The 18,984-nt window shown below is 34.3% G+C and overlaps 1 protein-coding gene across 1 annotated transcript in view; it reads right to left on the bottom strand.

Annotated features, from left to right (window-relative positions):
- Window positions 1–18,984, bottom strand: part of LOC150107699 (ubiquitin-conjugating enzyme E2 Q1) — a 201,965-nt gene that overhangs the window by 82,220 nt on the left and 100,761 nt on the right. The window contains exon 6 of the mRNA XM_090392011.1: window positions 15,270–15,421. Coding sequence (XP_090248137.1) covers window positions 15,270–15,421 — 152 coding nt within the window. The remainder of the gene's footprint in view (window positions 1–15,269; window positions 15,422–18,984) is intronic.

Consider the following 18,984-nt stretch of genomic DNA (forward strand, 5'->3'; position numbering starts at 1 on the left):
AGACCAAACAGAAAACACCTCATCTACATACTTAGCCATATAGATGGTTTGCAAGGGGCCGAGTCTATGGCTCAGTTTTCAAAATGTTCCATGTAAAAATTGGCGTGGGGGGGGGGGGGGGCATAGCAGTTCCCTCTGTTTGTAGATTCTGTTCTTCAAAGAAAAATAACCAGAATTGATGGCAAAGGAAAAGAGCTCTAAGATATCAGAAGAAAAAACGTTTTTCAAGAGTGTTAAGGTGTCATTTAAGGGAATATTGGTAAACAATGGGATGATGTCAAAGCTTATCAATGTCTGTATTATTTAAAGTCAGATTTTCAATGAAGGTTTTAAAATGGGTAGTTTTTTTTTTTACATAGGATGTTGTAAGACCAGTGGGAGAGGGAGGGTTAGAGAGAGTTGGCCAACTGCTTTGACAGTTTGTAGCAAGGTGCAGCATTGGCATCCACTATAGGTCTTGGGGGAGGATTAGGTTTTTGGTAAACTGTATATCCGTGGGGAATGGGGTGAGAACTGAAAGGTTTGAGTTTTTTTTTTTGTAATGTCTGGAGGCCAGGAGAATAATTTTTAAAGCAAGTTTTTTAATTTTTTAACTTCAGTTGTTGTGGGATCGTGTTCTAGTGAGATGTAGGTAGCATGATCTTGGAGAATAATCTCCATTTTTTGCACATCAAAAAGTTTAACAACCTGTGTAAATCGAAACCACTACTGCAAGTTCAACCACTCCAGACAGTAGTCAATCTATCATCAAAAAGACTCAACGAAGATGCTATCAGTGCCCTAAGCCTCGGCCACAATTTTGCCATCACACCAAAAGAAATGCTGCACGGTGCTAGATATAACAACGAACAACAATGAACATGGAATCTGTTGCTCAGTGCCGGAAACAGTTATTGGCTGTTTCCGGTGTTAATAATAATAACAAATTTTCCAACTGTTATACAAGCAAAATTTTTAACACTTTAAAAACTAGAATATTCATAAAAGAAAAGCTAATTTTCTGACATGTAATAATAAACACTCATCCCACGAAATGCATTGATTACACTATTATTGGAAAGGATTCACCTTCTGCCATGCACAGAAGTGTCGAGGGGTCTCACATCTGTGGTCAAACTAAATCTACAAACTATGGCTAATTATCCTGCCCCAAAACAAAGCATAATCAAAACATTCAAAAACAGAGCATTTACTATATCCACTGATGAAAATAAAAGGCAACAAGAAATAATATATTAGAGATGTACTCCTAAATAATGGCCATAACCTTAAACCATTATATATTTCAGTGAATGTACGGTATCAAGACTACTACAAAAGTGCCATTTCTTTCACCTTGCATTAAAAACGTCAGATAAAACTGTAAAAATACTTGAGCAATATAACTTAAAAGTTGCCTTCATGCCACTATAAAGAATGCCCATTATGTTAAGACAGCCTGAACAGTCTCATTCATTCTCCTGTCATGCAACTCAGAGTATATGGAGTCTATTGTTGGACAAACAGGTCACTGGGAAAAATTGGCTTCAAATAACATATCAAAGATGTGAAGAAAGAGTAGACACAAGTCAGGACTGGCAACAAAGAAAACATCAAAAATTTTGGCAACTCACAGGAATATCATACACTGACTAACCATATTAGAAGATTTAAACAAGCTGCCAAAATGCAAAGGTGTCCAAATCCCCAATGTAACAAAAACCAACATCTCATCTTGAACCAGCTTTGATTGGCATTTATCAAACACCTACATATCAATGAATTACACAGCATCACAACGAGTCATGCATCAAACATCGATGATATATTCAGCATCTGATCTGGTTCATTCATTGTATAGCAGTTTCAAACTTAGAAATCTCTGTTAATACCACTTTTTTAATTTTGTATTTAATCTTAGGATGTATACAAGATGTATGAAACAGTTCACTTTCTGATTGTGTTACAGGTGTTTTTGCCTGATAAAGAGCAATGGACAATTCATACTAGAAAAACCTCAGCATAGTGGTTTGAACAAATCTCTTATTTCATATAAATTTATTCAGTTTATTTCTTACAACACTAGCTTTGCTAATCCTGTTGTCTATTTTCATATTTAATTTGCAATCTTCACTCAAAAAATATGCCTAAAGAACTGAAATGTTTTACTTCTATAGGTAGGTTCTCCATTACTGATGTAGCTGAAATTTTCAATGTTCTTGCTTATTTTCATAGTCTGTGTTTATATCATCATCAAATTCTTGACATGTACCTCAAGAGGTGTACACGATATTATGATAGTACTGCATGAAAAAAACTTTTATCATTACTAACTTCCTATCAACAGTTTTTTCCAAATCTGGATTGTTTTTCTGCAAAAATAGCAGAGAACATTTGTTTTGCTAATCTTTCCTCTCCCATTCTGTTTAATTGCCCATACCACCTGAGATTAGTTCTGCTAACACATTCCTGGATGCTAACAATGTCAAGTTCTTTCCTAATATCCTCATTTTTAATATGATATTGCCATTGATGCCTCTGTTCATGCACCTAGCCTTTCTTAGGACTCTCATATCTGTGGTCTCAGTCCTTAGTCAAGTGTTTTATTTCTAACCCACCTCTCAGATCCATAAGTTAAAATTGGTTAAATTTAGTCAAATTTCTCTCTTATTCCATATAAATTTATTCAGTTGACTTCCTACCATACTGGTTTTGATGATTCTGTTCAGCTACTTAGGCACAATTTTTAGAACATGCCTAAGTAGCTTAAATGTTTTACTTGTTCTATAGGTTCTCCATTCAGGATACAGTTGATATTTTCAATGTTTCTGCCTATTTTCATTGTCTTTGTTTTATTATTGATTTTCATACGAAATTTATTACAACAGTAATTCAATTTAGCCATGCAGACTCATACTGGATTTATTTAAAAGTATAACATCACCTGTAAAAAAGTGAAAGCTGAGATAAACATCTTCAATTTTAACATCAGGTTTAATATACTGCTTTACTTCATAATGTGATCTATATAGATAATCAATAACAGAGGGGATAATGTACATCCTTGTCTGACACCAAATTTAACATCAAACCATCTTTCTGTATTTCCTTCACTTTAACTGTTGACTTACAACTCAAATAAAGACTAAGTATCTTTGTTATATTCCCATGATTTCTCAACTATTTGTCTTAAAGTGAAAATCTGATCCTGACATCCTCTGTTTGGCCTGAAACCAGTTTTTCACCAAGCTTTCTTTCCAGAATCCTTCAACTTTCTCAAGTATACTTGCATAAATCTTACCAAGAACACTCAGTAGGGAAATACCTCTGTAATTCTCATATTTGGTTTTATTTCCCTTTTTATATATGGGTAGTATGAGAGCTCTACTCCAATCACCTGGAATTCGTCCTTCTATCCATGCCTTTGGAATTATGCAGTGCAGCCACTGCAAGACTTATACCTCCATACTCGAACTCAAGCTCAACAAACCAAACTTCAAAAGAACTGAAAATAGTAACCATCAATATAAGGAGCAATGCCGTATTTACTTTAATATAACTTGAAATCGCATATATCTCTAACCCCTTTTTTTACTTTACAAAAAAAAGAAATTAAAATTTTCACACATATCTCGCACACGAAAAAAAGTTTAAAACTAAGATATAGATAGTGAACGTTGTTATAGTAATTTCAGATATCTTGGAATTCAGTTGAAAAGAATCGGCATTTTAACTCAACAATAGTCGTCTTGCTTTTGTTAATACCACACCAATCATATGCAAGACCAGAATTAGCGATACCGAATAGTAGTTTCTTGGTAAGTCATATCCATTTTCAGTTTTTTTAAATCGTGGTGATCTTATGATTCTGAAATGATAAAAGGAAAAGCAATGATGAAACTGTTTTAATTTAATTATAGAAGCATTTTCGCTAAAGATTCCAATATATCACGTGATGCAGGTAAGTGGCCGATTGTGTAAATAATGTTCATAATTAAAATTTAAATGTATTCATTGTATAAATAATGTGAGAAATTACGAATTATAATGAATACTGCGAATTTAATTATAAAAGTAAATTTAATTTTTTCCTGAAAAACTAAGTTTCTGAAATCTCTGCACATATCTTACACCATGATTTTTCAACTTTCATTTTTGGGGACAAAAGTGTGAGTTATATTTGAGTAAATACAGTAATGAAAAGGAAATCAAGTTTGCAGAAGAATTGGAAAAGTACTACGTAGACATAATTGGCATTACTGAGACAAAGAAGAAAAAAATAGGTGGAATCTTACTAGATAAGTTTCGACTGTTATATTCGGGCAATAATAATCAAGGAAAAGGAGTGGTGATAGCATTAAACACCAAACATGAAGATAAACTTATTGATGGAAGGCAGTTTCAAGTAGATCTATGTGGGCAAACTTCATGTTGTGGCGAAATGAAAAATATTTATATCTATGGTTCATTATTCCAAAGGAATAAGTAGAGGAAGTTTTCAAGAAGCAGTTAAAAAAGAATATAGCAAAAGCGGTACTTGTTGGAGACCCAAACAGCTGAGTAGGAAATGAATCCTACCATGCATACACAGAAAGGTTTGGGGAAAATTTGGAGAAAAGGGCAAGGCTAATAATAATGAGAAGTATCTGCTGAGCATATAGACCAGTCATTTACTAACACCATGTTCCAACAAAGAAGTGTACAAGTTCACGTGGAGAGAAGACAAGAAATAAGAAGTCTTATTGACTATGCTATCATCATGCTAGTTCTGGATACAAGAGTCTACGAAGGGTTTGAAATTAGAAGTGACCATAACTTTGTTATCTGTAAGATAAAGCTGAATAGCAGACTGAAAAGAACAGTATGTAAAAAAAAAGAGTTTTAGAATAAGTTAAGCAGCTTTTACAGGTAAACCATAGACTCAACTATACAAACATTACTGAAGAAAGAAAGAAAGAAATAGTTCAAAAACAAATAAGTTGGTAGATGTCCTAAAAGAATATAGAGAAAAATGCAATAGAACTAAGCTATGTGGGAAAGTAGCTAAACAAAAGGCATGGGAAGACTTTGGTAAATATGGAAGATAGCAAAATATTCTGAAGCCTATTGAAAAAGTTTAGAAATGGAGGAAAGTACTATAAAGGGAATCAAATATGATAAAGTGAGATGAAAACTGAAGGATATCCTAGATAGATTAATTATTTTGAAAGACTTAAATAAAACAAGCAGTGACAAGCCATCAAAAACTGGAGATGTGGAAAAGCAGCTAGAGTAGATGATATTCAACAAGAAATGCTCAAATATGGAGGTATAAAAGTTTTGCAGTGGCTACAGTGCATAATTCAGAGCCTAATCAGAAGATCGAATTCCAGATGAACAGAGCTCTCATAGTTCCCATCTATGAAAAAAGGGAATAAAGCTGAATGTGAGAATTATAGAAGAATTTCTCTACTAGGTGAACACCTAGTAGAGAATTTCTTCTGTAAGATTTATGCAATGAAAAGAGGTTGCAAAAAATTGTGAAAGAGAAACAGGAAGAACAACAAGCTGGATGCAGGCAAAACAGAGGTTATCAAAATCAAATTTTCACTTCACGACAAATAGTTGAGAAATTATGGGAATTGTATTTAAGTTGTGTAGACCTGGAAAATGCATACGACAAGGTGCCAGGAAAAAGTTTTTTGAAACACTACAGCTATATGGGGTAAATGGAACATAATACAGGACAATACATAACTATGTTTAGTTGTAAGTCAACATTCAGAATTGAAGTACAGGAAGATGATGTAAAATCAGGTGTAAGACAAGGATACACATTATGAAAGAAAGTGGCATCAAGCCTGAATATTACAATTGGAGATACAAACTTTGCTCTTTGCTTTATGCAGGTGATGTTTTACTCTTAACACATCCAGTGCAATTCTCCAGGATTGATTCTCTAACTAAACTGAATAATAACTGTAACAAATTTGGCATGATCAGCAATAAAAATACTATGAAAATAGGAAGGAACACAGAAAACTTCAGCTGTATTCTCAATGAAGAGCCTATAGAACAAGAAGATGGCAAGTTAAATTTGGAATTAGACAATGGAATAAGCAAAGCTGATATGGTGGGGAGCCAATTGAATAAATTTATATGGAATAAGAGGAAACTGCTAGTTTATTTAGCCAAAACACTAAATTAGTAGTATACAAGACACTGTTCAAACCAGTTTTAAGTTACTGATCGGAGAGTTAGGTTAGAAATAAAGCACTTGATCAAAGATTCAGAGACCACAGACATGAGAGTTCTTACAAAAATTAAGGTACTGGACAGATGCCATCATATTAAAAATGAAGACATTAGGACGGAACTTGACATTGTTTGCATTCAAGAATGTGTGAGCAGGGCTAATCTAAGGTGTTGTTGTCACTTGAATAGAATGGGAGAAAAAAGGTTAGCAAAACACAAAGATGGTAGAAAAAAAGACTTAGTGGAAGACCAAAGTCTAGGTAAATTGGTTCAGTCAGAAGTGCCTTAGAAGAACAAATTGTTAGATATGACAATACTGAAGTGCTGACAAGTAATAGAATTTGGAGGAAAATTGTTGATAGATTATTAATAATGTAAACTTAATCATGTAGTGCTGTCATAGTAGTCTGAACACCCCTTAAGAGTACATATCAGGAAAATTATGATAAATTAATTAAAATATGTAAACAGTTGCCCTGTATATACCTATATAATTTGAAGGCTGACAGTAGAGATTTTTACATATTTTAATGATTTGCAATACAGTTCGAGTTCAGAGGTAATATTCTACTGATTGAGGATTATGCATAGGTATACTTGAGTTATTTTCAGGGGACTATCAGTTTAGATATCAGAGAATTATTCAGGATATCAGCATTATGTTCATTTTTCTAGGCATTAAAACAAGTTCTAGTTTAAAAGCAGAAGGATTCTAAACAGGTGAATCATGCTCTACTAGCTGTTGTCAGACCAAAGAATGTGCATCTAACTGAAGTTCCCAAACTTTTTGGTCAGTGACCCCCTAAGTAAAAATTCAGTAATAACAAAGATCCACAAGAGAAATAAACTTCAAGTTAATATTTTATAAACATTTTTTTTAGAAAATTTTATCCAATTGTGATTTGCAATGCATGTTAAAAAATTTATTGAACACTAACATTTATGTCTAACGTGAAGGATGAGACTGATGTGCTTTTAGACTAGGAAATATTCAGGTCATGATTTGTTTAGTCATAATCTTAGATCCCCATTATTTTAGAAATCTAGATAATATTGTATTGAACATTGGATGACACTTCTTTAAGCCTGTAGCTCAGTGGATGTGGAGTTTGCACACTACATGCTTGACCACATGAAGGAAGACTTTGTTTGAAATCTAGTCGATGACTAGAGGAAATTTTTCTAAGCCTTTTTTCGACCAATTCCCGAGTTAGTCGATCTCTGGCACAGGCAAGCAGGTTTTTTCTCCTGGAAACTCTGGTTTTTTCATTCTGTAAACTTAAGAAAATCAACTGTAGAACCCACACTATTTTTAGACATTAAATATATTGTGTTAGGGACCACAAGATGGCAGCACTTGTTGAGCCATCTCTCTTTGCTGTGTGCCACTTAATTAGTGATAGTCTTGGGCCAGCTATCTCTGATTGGGTACCAGTAGAGATTGAACTGCCACTCAGTCTCCAACAGTTAGATAGGGCTAAAACGGTCTCGGCTACTCCCTATACGGGAATAAAAGGCGTTAGCCGATTTTTTTTTTTTTTTTTTTTTTGCAGCTTACATTATCATTAGGGATTTTCTGTAAGAAATTATTCCAACACAATTCAAACTCTTTTGTCTCCTATGTCTTAAAAACAAAATATCTAGTGACATTCAGATAGCACTGAAGTTTGATGACAGCAATGGTGGTAAAAGGAAACCAAGCGCAGCCATTCAAGCAAAAATCTGCTTGGACACTAAAACAATTTATGTTTTCAAAGGGTAGCCCACAGTTGATGTGCTACCAGGTGCATGAGGACAAGCCACTTTGCTGACTGCCTGAATTAACGACTCATTTCATACAGTAATTCTAGATTTCTAAAATGCTCTTTATTAGGAACTATAAAATCCCAGGGGTTACTGACCACTTTGCAAATCCCTGATCTAACTTGAAGAATGTGCATGATTTTTCCTCTTCATATTATATATTTCTGATATGTCTGCTGTCTAAACAGAAATCTGCACTATGCAAGTCAAACTTCAGCACTTATGGATGATGTTTGGCATATGAAATAACTAAGCAATTCAGTACAATATTCAGACAGATTTATACACATGTGGATATCGTGAATTCAACTAAAAAAAATCCAAGAATGCACATTCCTTTTCAACACACTCAAATGCTTTCCACAAGTGGTCTATGTGACATTTATTGATATCCATGGCAGTTGATGAATGCTCTGATTGCTAACTAATAAAAGTCCTATAACATTTCCTGACAAAGTTTCCTGATAAATCGCATTCCATTTCCAGTATTTCACACAATTATCACTGAACATGCATTCACTGATTTATACCTTACCGTTTCTAATAGTCCTCCAATTTCTGATTTTTCTCAAATACTATGTATTTGAGAAAAATCAGAATGTCAATACAATTTTTGAAAAAAGATACAATCAAGTCCAAAGGAAAAACTGAATATTTATATTTATCTAGCTTACCTTTGAGAAGAAAAAGAAATAAAATTTATAAGCATCTTAAAGCACAGAAGCTATTCTAATTCACATTTACTTGATTTAGCCATTTTTTAAACTTTTTAAGGAACAAACGCCAAGATATTGTTCATATGGGCACTTCATGGAGTCAAAAGACTCATTGTGGGAGACCAGAAATTAGTCTTTTGCAACTCACTGGCACGATACCTATCACATCTTATATTAATTCACTGTTGGGGGTGCTCTTAACCACCTCTGGCAATCCATTTCACTCATGTACCATTCTCCCAGTAAAGAATTTATCCACACACCCTCAATCTATCCTCACAGGGAACATTCCACAGACTTGTCACCAACTCGATCAGTCATCTCTGAATCACCTCCACCACATCCCGATCCAAGAAATGCAGGTGACCAAATCTATGCATGTACAGTAGTCAACATGTGGCCAAATCATGGCCTTATAAAGAGGGATAATAACCTACCTACCTATCTTTACTTGCCAATGTGTTCGGCATCCAAATTCTTCAGCATCATCAATTTCCTGTAAACCAGTACCATCAATATGATACAAAGTGTGTAATCTTTTCACTCCAAAGTGCATTACTTTACATTTTACAATGAATTGACAACCATTGTCCTTTGCCCATGCTGCCAATTTATTTAAATCTTATATCTACATCACATTTATCAACTATTGCCCTCCCTAGTTTGCATCATCAGCAAACAACTTTATGTCCCTCTTCAAATGTTTTGCTATATCATTAATATACAAATTAAATAGTGGTCCTAGTACAGAGCCCTGAGGTACTTCACTAGTCACCCTCGTTCACTTGATTCCACTCCACCATATACCACCCTCTGATGTCTATCAACCACCCCTGTCCTATCCATTCCCACTTACTCCAACTTATGTAATAGTTTTCCATGTGGTATTCTGTCAAATTCATTTGCTAAATCCAGCAGTATCATGGTTTAGCCATTTTCTTTTATCCAAATCTGAAGTGTCACCTTATTATAAAATGTGAATAAATTACTCAGACACGAAAGCCATGCTGTCCCTTATAAAGTATCATATTTCTATCCACTCTTTCCTAAATTTTACTTTTAACCAACTTTTTCAATACTTTAACCACCACACCAGAGTTATTAATTGGTCTGTAATTTGCTATTGAAAGTTTATTTTTCACTTGGTTAGAATATAATAAATTTAGTTTAATCCTTTATCCAAGTGTGAGCAAACAAAGTTTGCGCCTGAAAGTATATTCAGGACTGGGGTAAGGTGGTACAACACCAGGACGACTCCTTGCAAAGGTGGAGCAAGCTACCAACACTCCTAACTCAGTATCTCCCATAATGCAAAACACATCTCCTTGCGGATATGTCTAATGGTATGCATTAAGGGAAGGGCCACTACCCAGACTAGTTTCGACCTTTATTGAGGTCTCTTCAGTGGGAGCCAGGCCCAAGTGGAGATACCAGCCAGAAGCATTAGCAGGTCATCTCTACCTATAGGAGTTGCCAAATGGTGTGCCACCTTTTTAATAAATTACTCTGGATTTAGATAAAGATGTTGAAAGTTTATTTTTCACTTGGTTAGAATATAATAAATTTAGTTTAATCCTTTATCCAAGTGTGAGCAAACAAAGTTTGCGCCTGAAAGTATATTCAGGACTGGGGTAAGGTGGTAACAACACCAGGGCAACTCCTTGCAAAGGTGGAGCAAGCTACCAACACTCCTAACTCAGTATCTCCCATAATGCAAAACACATGGGAGATACTGAGTTAGGAATGTTGGTAGCTTGCTCCACCTTTGCAAGGAGTCGCCCTGGTGTTGTATCACCTTACCCCAGTCCTGAATATACTTTCAGGCGCAAACTTTGTTTGCTCACACTTGGATAAAGGATTAAACTAAATTTATTATATTATGTAATTTGCTACTTCTGTCTTAGAGCCACCTTTACATAATGAAACTACCTTATCATCTCTCCACTCCTTCAGAAACTTGCCAGAGCTGAGACTTAGATTGAACAACTTCATCACAGGAAGTACCAGTTTACTTGTACATTATCATAGCACATGAGCAGACACATTGTCTAGGCCAACTGTTGTATTCACATTAATATTTTTCAATATACTCAATACCTCCAGTTCGACCTAAATGCTCACATCAGTCTCTGTCACTTCAGTAACTGCAAAGTTATCGCCTGGATGATATACCCTTGCAAAGTGATCAATTAGTAACTGAACTATTTCTTCTGGTTTTGTCACTTTCCTACCATTAAGCACCGAGTCAAGTCATCTTTCCATAATCATTCTTTCTCTTACTTGCTATGTAGTGAAACAAACTTATTTATTTTGGCCTGCTTAGCCAATTTTCAGACAGAACCCAGAAAATACTTATGAACAGATGGACGGTCCATGCATTCTAAGATAAGAGGTAGAATGTGCGCTGAACTCAGCTAAAAATGGTAAAGCCTTAGGGCCTGATAGAATACCAGCAGAAATAGTAAAGTTATTAGAAGGTGACAACATTGCTATATTAGTAAAGCTATTTAACCACCTTACTGGCCATTATGGATGAAATACGCATCCTCATATGCTTCATATCCATCATATATTTCAATGTAATATGAATGGTATTACAATTTTAATATGCACTTCGCATCCATAGTAACTTGGACATGTGTGTATATATATATATATATATATATATATATATATATATATTCTGGCCGGTAGTGTGGTTAATAAGGTCCACAATACAGGCATATTCCCACAAGACTGGTTACAGTCGACCTTCATCATGCTACCTAAAAAAGCATATGCGAAAACTTGTAATGACTATAGAATGATCAGCATAATGAATCATGTTCTCAAAATGTTCCTGAAAATAATTCAAAAAAGAATATACAGAAAATGTGAAGACACCATCAGTGATACCCAGTTTGGCTTTAGAAAAGGTTTGGGAACAAGAGAGGCTCTTTTCTGCTCTCAAATCTTATTCCAAAAATGTATTGATCAAAACAAGGAAGTATTCATTTGCTTCATTGACTTTGAGAAAGCCCAACATACTAAAATGATTGCACTATTAAAGAGAATTGGATTAGATGGTAAAGACATCGGGATCATTCAAAACTTATATTGGAACCAAAAGGCATCTGTTCAAGTTGATGACATTATTACAGACCCCATTAACATCAAACAAGGAGTACGGCAAGGATGTGTGCTGTCACCTCTTCTTTTTAACATCTACTCAGAAGCCATATTTCAAAAAATCTTAAAAGGAAAAGAGGAAGGGATTAATGTAAATGGTGAAATCATCAGTAACATCTGATATGGTGATGACACAGCTCTCCTGGCTGATAATATTCAGGATCTTCAAAATCTTCTGGAACTAGTGAATGAAGAGAGTGAAAAAATGGGATTAAAAATAAATATCACCAAAACTAAATTCATGGTCATAAGCAAGAAACCAATTCTTAATTCATCAATCTCTTTAAATGGGAAATGAATAGAAAGAGTGACAAAGTTTAAATATCTCGGATGCTGGTTAAATGAAGAATGCAATCCACAAATGGAAATAAAAGTTAGAATTGAAACGGCAAGAAAAAATTTTCTCCTGATGAAATCAACACTGTGTAACCGCAACTCAAACTTAGAGCACGCATGGTTAAATGCTATGTATGGTCTATACTGCTGTACGGTGCAGAAACTTGGACCTTGAAGACAAACTCAATAAAAAAACCTGAAGCCTTTGAGATGTGGTTATACAGACAAATGTTAACAATCCTATGGAGAGCAAAAACGTCCAATCAGGAAGTACGGGAACAAGTGGGGAAATCACGTGAACTTTTAGATACCATAAAAAGAAGGAAAACTGCATATCTTGGTGACCTACTTCGTAATGAAAAATATAAAAGACTTCAATTGCTTATAAAGGGGAAGATAAATGGAAGAAGAGGACAAGGAAGACTAAGAAAATCTTGGCTGGCAGACATCAGACAGTGGACTGGCATGAGCTCTGAGGGACTGTTTAGAGTGGCTGAGGATCGCTCAAAATTTGCCAAGGTGGTTGCCGAACTCCGATAGAAGATGGCACTCAAAGAAGAAGAAGTAGTCAATTTTCTCTTGAAATCTGATTTAGTCTTTTCCTTACCATACTAATTACCCTTCTTGCTTATGCTTTATACTACTCATGGATATACTGATCACCTTGTGTATATTCCTTCTACAATTCTTTCTTTCTTTTTTTGCAGCTCCTGCTTTATATTGCAGCCATCCACTTAATCCCTACTTGGTTTATCATCCTGACTCTGGGTATGCACCCTGATACTGTCTCGTTTTAACAACCCTTGACTATATTCTTACATAAAGCACACAGTCCAATTCTTGCTATTAACATCAATAATGATATGGTTAATGGCCAGATATTTATAAATATTTCAAGCCTGTAATTTTGGTACATTTCAAACTGTTTTTGAATATTTCCCTTGAAGACAAGATGTCACTAACATCATAAAACACTAATTTAACATAGCATGAGGTATTCTTTTCATAGCTAACAATCAAGTGTTATGAAACTTAGCAAAAATGAATGCCTATCATTTGGTAAACACTGAGGATTCAAGGCAAACCTAATAAGCCAATTAGATTTATTCTATTCATTTTAATGCATATAACAAAGAGATAATTGGGATTATTGCTCCAATTTGTCAAGTCATCTCTTTCAAGTAATTTTGTCTTGTCATTAGACAAAATTCTTTGAAATAAGAAATTATATGCTACAGTATTAAGTCAGTGCCCAAGATACTCACCCCATTATTTTGGAAAGGATTAATGCAAAGACAGTGGGTCTGCACTGCACTTACATGGTATAGATTTGACTCCTTTTTTGCACCAGGTTGGACATAGACCAATATTCAAGGTATAGAATAAATACCTATGAAGTAAATAAAGAAAAAAGCTGGAGAAAATGCAAGTTTTCCATTTTACAATACTTACTTACCTTGAACTCATTCCATGTCGGTGAATTAATTACCTACTCTTCCATTCCAAATGCCACCACTCTCCATGCAAAATGTCAATTTTTTTTACTCCCTTGCTTGTATACAGCATCCTAATGAAATTTCCATGAATGACCAGGTATTCTCCCATTACCTATCATATTCCATGCAACATCTCTTTGCCTATAAAATAAGCTCCACTTATCAATAAGTATATCATATCACCTCTGCTCTCTTTATCTGCCAACCCAACAATGCATTTGTTCAACCTACCCTGAATCATAATGGATCAACCTATACAAAATCATAATGGAATCTTAATTACCCACCACTAGACCTACAGGGTACAAGATGTAGTCCAATCAATATCTACAGAAAGATGCAATCAAATTCCTCTTGTTAGTGAACCAAATAGAAGCTTTCACCTTGAGTGAAATTGAATAAATATAGTCAACTATATTTCATTTATTTTTATTTTATTGTATTTTTTTGCTTGTAATTACAGTTTTCATGCAACTGCTGAGTACTTTTAGAAAACAATCAGCAATTGCAACATATTACAAATCCCTAGCTACAAACATGAATATGTACACACTTGGCTACTCACATGCTTAGAAACAAAAGCAGTGGATTTGGAATATTTGTATAAAACATTGTGAATAAGATATAGCATCACTGAGAAACACTTTATGACAGTAAATATTTTTAAATGAAGTGAATTTACAATAAATAAAAAACAAAAGAATATAACCAAATTTTACTACCTTGACATCAAATAGGTTCTTCAGGGTTGGCAGTTAATATGAATGTAAAGTTGTAGAATGATATAATAAAAATGCATAAAAACAGTTTATAGTCTTAATTATAGCACTGTACAGCTATCTTCTTTGCATTTCACAGTATCTCATAGGTGAAAATAGTTTAATGTTTGGTCTCTGGAGGAGGGTTTCCAGACTATGTCAAGGATAAATAAAAAACATATTTAAAAGTAATTTTAAAAAAGGTAAAAAAAAAAAAAAAATCCTTAGCCCACAGTATGAACGTACTAGAGGTGTACAGGTTTGAGTCATGACAAATTGACTTGATTTATCGGAGTAAATTCATGCACTCCGATAAAGTTCCTCTACACTGACTATTTAAATATATAGTCTACTAATTATAGCAAACATGAAGGGAATGGACAATTTTCTGTAATGAATTTCTTACAGAAATACTATTGGAGATCTGGTCCAACTAGTTTGCTATAGTGAGAGTCAACTGTGTAAAAGTATTCCTTTATGACATCACAATGCTGAATTCATGTCCCTCAGGAAGAGGAGTCAATGATATTCAGAAAATTACTTTGATTATATGATAGAAGTTATCATGCCCATATTCAAAAATAAAATTAAGTGAAACAATTTAAATGAATAACTCAAAAATAAAAATGAATATCTGAATTTTATAAGCAGGCAAGAGGTCTAAAGCATACACTGAAAAAAATATACATTGCAAAATTTCTCTCACAGGCACACTTTTCTAAAATTCAAATTATGCTCTTTGTTATAAACATTACAAAATGTATGAATTCTAATGATACCTTAAAAAGAATATTAAGCAGAATATTGTCTTTGCCTTCCTTTTCCTTTAGTAGTATTAAATCATTATGTAGAGGGCTATCAGGATCTACCATTAGGAGCTTTACATTCCACTCATAAAGGCTATCATTCACTAGTTCTACACTAAATACTCCTATTAAAAAAAGAAAAATAATCAGTTAACTGATTAGGCAAGTTTTATATTTTTATACACTAATTACATATGTGAGTTTACATGTCAAGAGATCTTTCTCTGTTCAATGCAATTAAATAATCTGTAATTTGAGTTTAATGCATAAATGCCATGTACTACTTATATATAAAAAAGCAATGCGTTATATCAAAGCATTTGTTTTTCACAAAGCGGAGAAACAAAATAAAATATACTAAACTTGCTGAAATGATCCTAATATTTCTACATGACATTTTGTGGAAGTATAATGTACACAGTATAGCTGGTAGATTAATATTATTGCTCACTGACCATCCTGCTTACTGTAAGCCTGAAGTAGCTTGAAAAAGTCATATTTTTTTTTTTTTGGGTCTCTAGAACAGGATTCCCAGATGATCTAGCTCTTAGCAAATCCCATCCACAAAAGTTTTACAACCTTTTGTGGATGGGATTTGCATAAAAAACAATTTTGCATATAAATAAAAGCACTAGATATCAACATTTAGTGAGAAAGGAATGAACATGAAATATATATACATATCTTCAAACACAATTCAAATTATTAAAAGCAGACAAACTTAAATCATCATCAAATTCCTGATACGTACCCTTATGGGGTGTACTGGATCATTATGATAATACTATATGAAAAATTTACGCCATTACTAACTTCCGATTAACAATTTTCCTCCAAATTAATCTGTTATCTGTCAAGATTCCAATATTATCAGATCTTATATTTCTTCTTTAATCCATCTACATCTTGGTTTTTCTCTCATCCTCTACGTCTGTTCCCTACCAACCTCACAAAAACACTTGTTTTGCTAATCTTTCATCTCCCATACTATTTGAGATTAGCTCTACTAACACATGCTAACAATGGCAAGTTCTTTCCTAATATGCTCATTTTTTTAATGTAATAATGCCATTGATGTTATCCGTTCACCTCACAAATCTTTCTCAGAACACTCACATCAGTCTGCAGTCTATGATCAAGTGTTTTATTTCTGACCCAGCTCTCAGATCCATAAGTTAAAATTGGTTTGAACACAGCTTGTATACAGCTAATTCAGTGTTTTGACTAATTTCTTTCTTATTCTATATAAATTTATTCAGTTGACTTTCTACCATACCAGCTTCACTAATTCTGTTGCCTATTTCCATCTTCACTAAAATTTGTGCCTAAATAGTTGAAATGTTTTACTTGTTCTATAGGTTCTCCATTCAGGATGAAGTTGATATTTTCAACGTTTCTGCCTATTTCCATTGTCCTTGTAATAATGATTTTCATACCAAATTTGCTGCAACAGTCATTCAGTTTAGTCAGGGAATTTTGCAGACTTGTACTGGATTTATTCAGAAATATAACATCATCTACATAAAGTAAAGAGCTAAGACTAATTAATATCACCAATTTTAATATCAGACATAATATACCACTTTCCTTCATAATGTGATCCAGATAGATAACGAATAACAGTGGATGTTGGAAGTTTTTTCCCACTTGGTTAGACAATAATAAACTTAGTTTAATCCTTTATCCAAGTGTAAGCAAACAAAGTTTGCGCCTGAAGCATCTTCAGGACTAAGGCAACTTGTAGTAAAGGTGGATCAAGCTCTCATCACTGCTTTCCTTAGTATCTCCCATAATGCAAAGCACATCTCCTTGCAGACATGTATAATGCTATGGATTAAGGGAAGGGCACTACCCAGACCGGTTTTGACCTTTATTGAGGTCTTGTCAGTGGGAGCCAGGTGGTGATACTAAGGTGGAAGCAATGGAGAAGTCATATTTACCTATAAGAGTTGCCAAAAGGTGTCTCACCTTATTATTAAATTACTTTGGATTTAGAGAAAGATGTTGGAAGTTTTTTTTCCACTTGATTAGACTATAATAAATTTAGTTTAATCCTTTATCCAAGTGTAAGCAAACAAAATTTGCGCCTGAAGTATCTTCAGGACTGAGGCAACTCGTGGTAAAGGTGGACCAAGCTCTCATCACTACTTGTCTTAGTACCATGAGTTGCCTCAGTCCTGAAGATACTTCAAACGCAAACTTTGTTTGCTTACGCTTGAATAAAGGATTAAACTAAATTTATTATAGAATAACAGTGGAGATAATTCTGTACTACCTTTGTTACACATCGACTTTACTTCAAACATTTTCCTGTACCTCTTTCAAGTCTAACTTCCAATTTTCAGCTTAAATAGTATGTATTGCTTGATATAATGTCCCATTTACACCATATAACTATGGTGTTTTGACTCTTAGCACCTTTCATATGCCTTTTTCAGATGGAAAAAACTTAAATACAAATCCTTATTTTATTATTATTAAGAGAGACCTCCAGGGAGTCAGGGACTCATCGAGCAAGACCACATACTACATGTACCAGCTATCATACTTGTTCTTGAATTCATTCACACTGCTTGTTCACACAACATTCAATGACAATCCATTCCCATCACACACCACTCTACGAAAGAGAAATGTAGATCTCACCCCTTCTTGGTGGCATTCATTCTCAATGTCCAAGGATGCCCTCTAGTCCTTTCCCCACCCTCCATAAAATGAAAAATTCCATCAACTGAAATGACTCTTTCATAAGTTTCCAAGTCTCAATCATATCACACCTCTTTCTCCTGTTCGCTAGTGTTTGCATTCTACAAATTCTCAATGTATCTTCATAATCAGTATTTCACAATCCTGATATCATTTTTAACACACTTCTTTGCAATCTCTCCATGTATAAGAATCACAACAGAAACCAGGAGACAAGACATGCACACAATAGTCAAAGGGAGGTCTTATCAAGCCTTGTAAAGATGCAAAATGACATTCTTATCTTTTCATGTCAAAGTAATTTCAACACTGCAATCATCTTTTGAGTTGTATTTGCAATCATGGTCCCTGCTACATGGCCTTTGAACTTCAACTTCCTATCTACTAACACTCTAAGATCTCTAAGCCTGATCAGTTTTTTCTAGCATAATCCCATATAATATGACAGTGGATATCTAATTATGCCAAAACAACTAATGACTTTACATTTACTGACATCCATTTTCCCATGCCCACAATTCTGGCCTATTCAAATCATTCTGCAAGTACTGCACATCAACAGCATTCCTGATTACTCTACCTATCTTTGCATCACCAGCAAATAGTTGTATGTCACCTGTCAAGTCCTTCCCAATATCATTAATATAATATATAGATTGAATAACAGTGGACCAAGCACCTGTGGTACACCACTGGTTACCTTAAATCTTGCAGACTCACATTCCGTGTATACCACTTTTTTGATATCTGTCAGTCAGCCATCCTCTTATCCATGCTAATATTTTATAATCCACATTATCCAATTTATGCAACATTCTATCATGCTGTATTCTGTCAAAAGCCTTAGCAAAATCCAAAAGTATCATGTTGTATCCATTCCCCTTGTCTAGTTCAATAGTAACATTATTATAGAATGTGAGCAAGTTGCTAAAACATGACCTTCCCTTAATCAACCCATGCTGTTTGTTGCAAAGCAGAGATT

Source organism: Typopeltis vanoorti, chromosome 4 (genome assembly GCF_054136105.1).
Source record: "Typopeltis vanoorti isolate ZY-2024b chromosome 4, IOZ_Tvanoo_1.0, whole genome shotgun sequence".
NCBI classification, from domain to species: domain Eukaryota; kingdom Metazoa; phylum Arthropoda; class Arachnida; order Uropygi; family Thelyphonidae; genus Typopeltis; species Typopeltis vanoorti.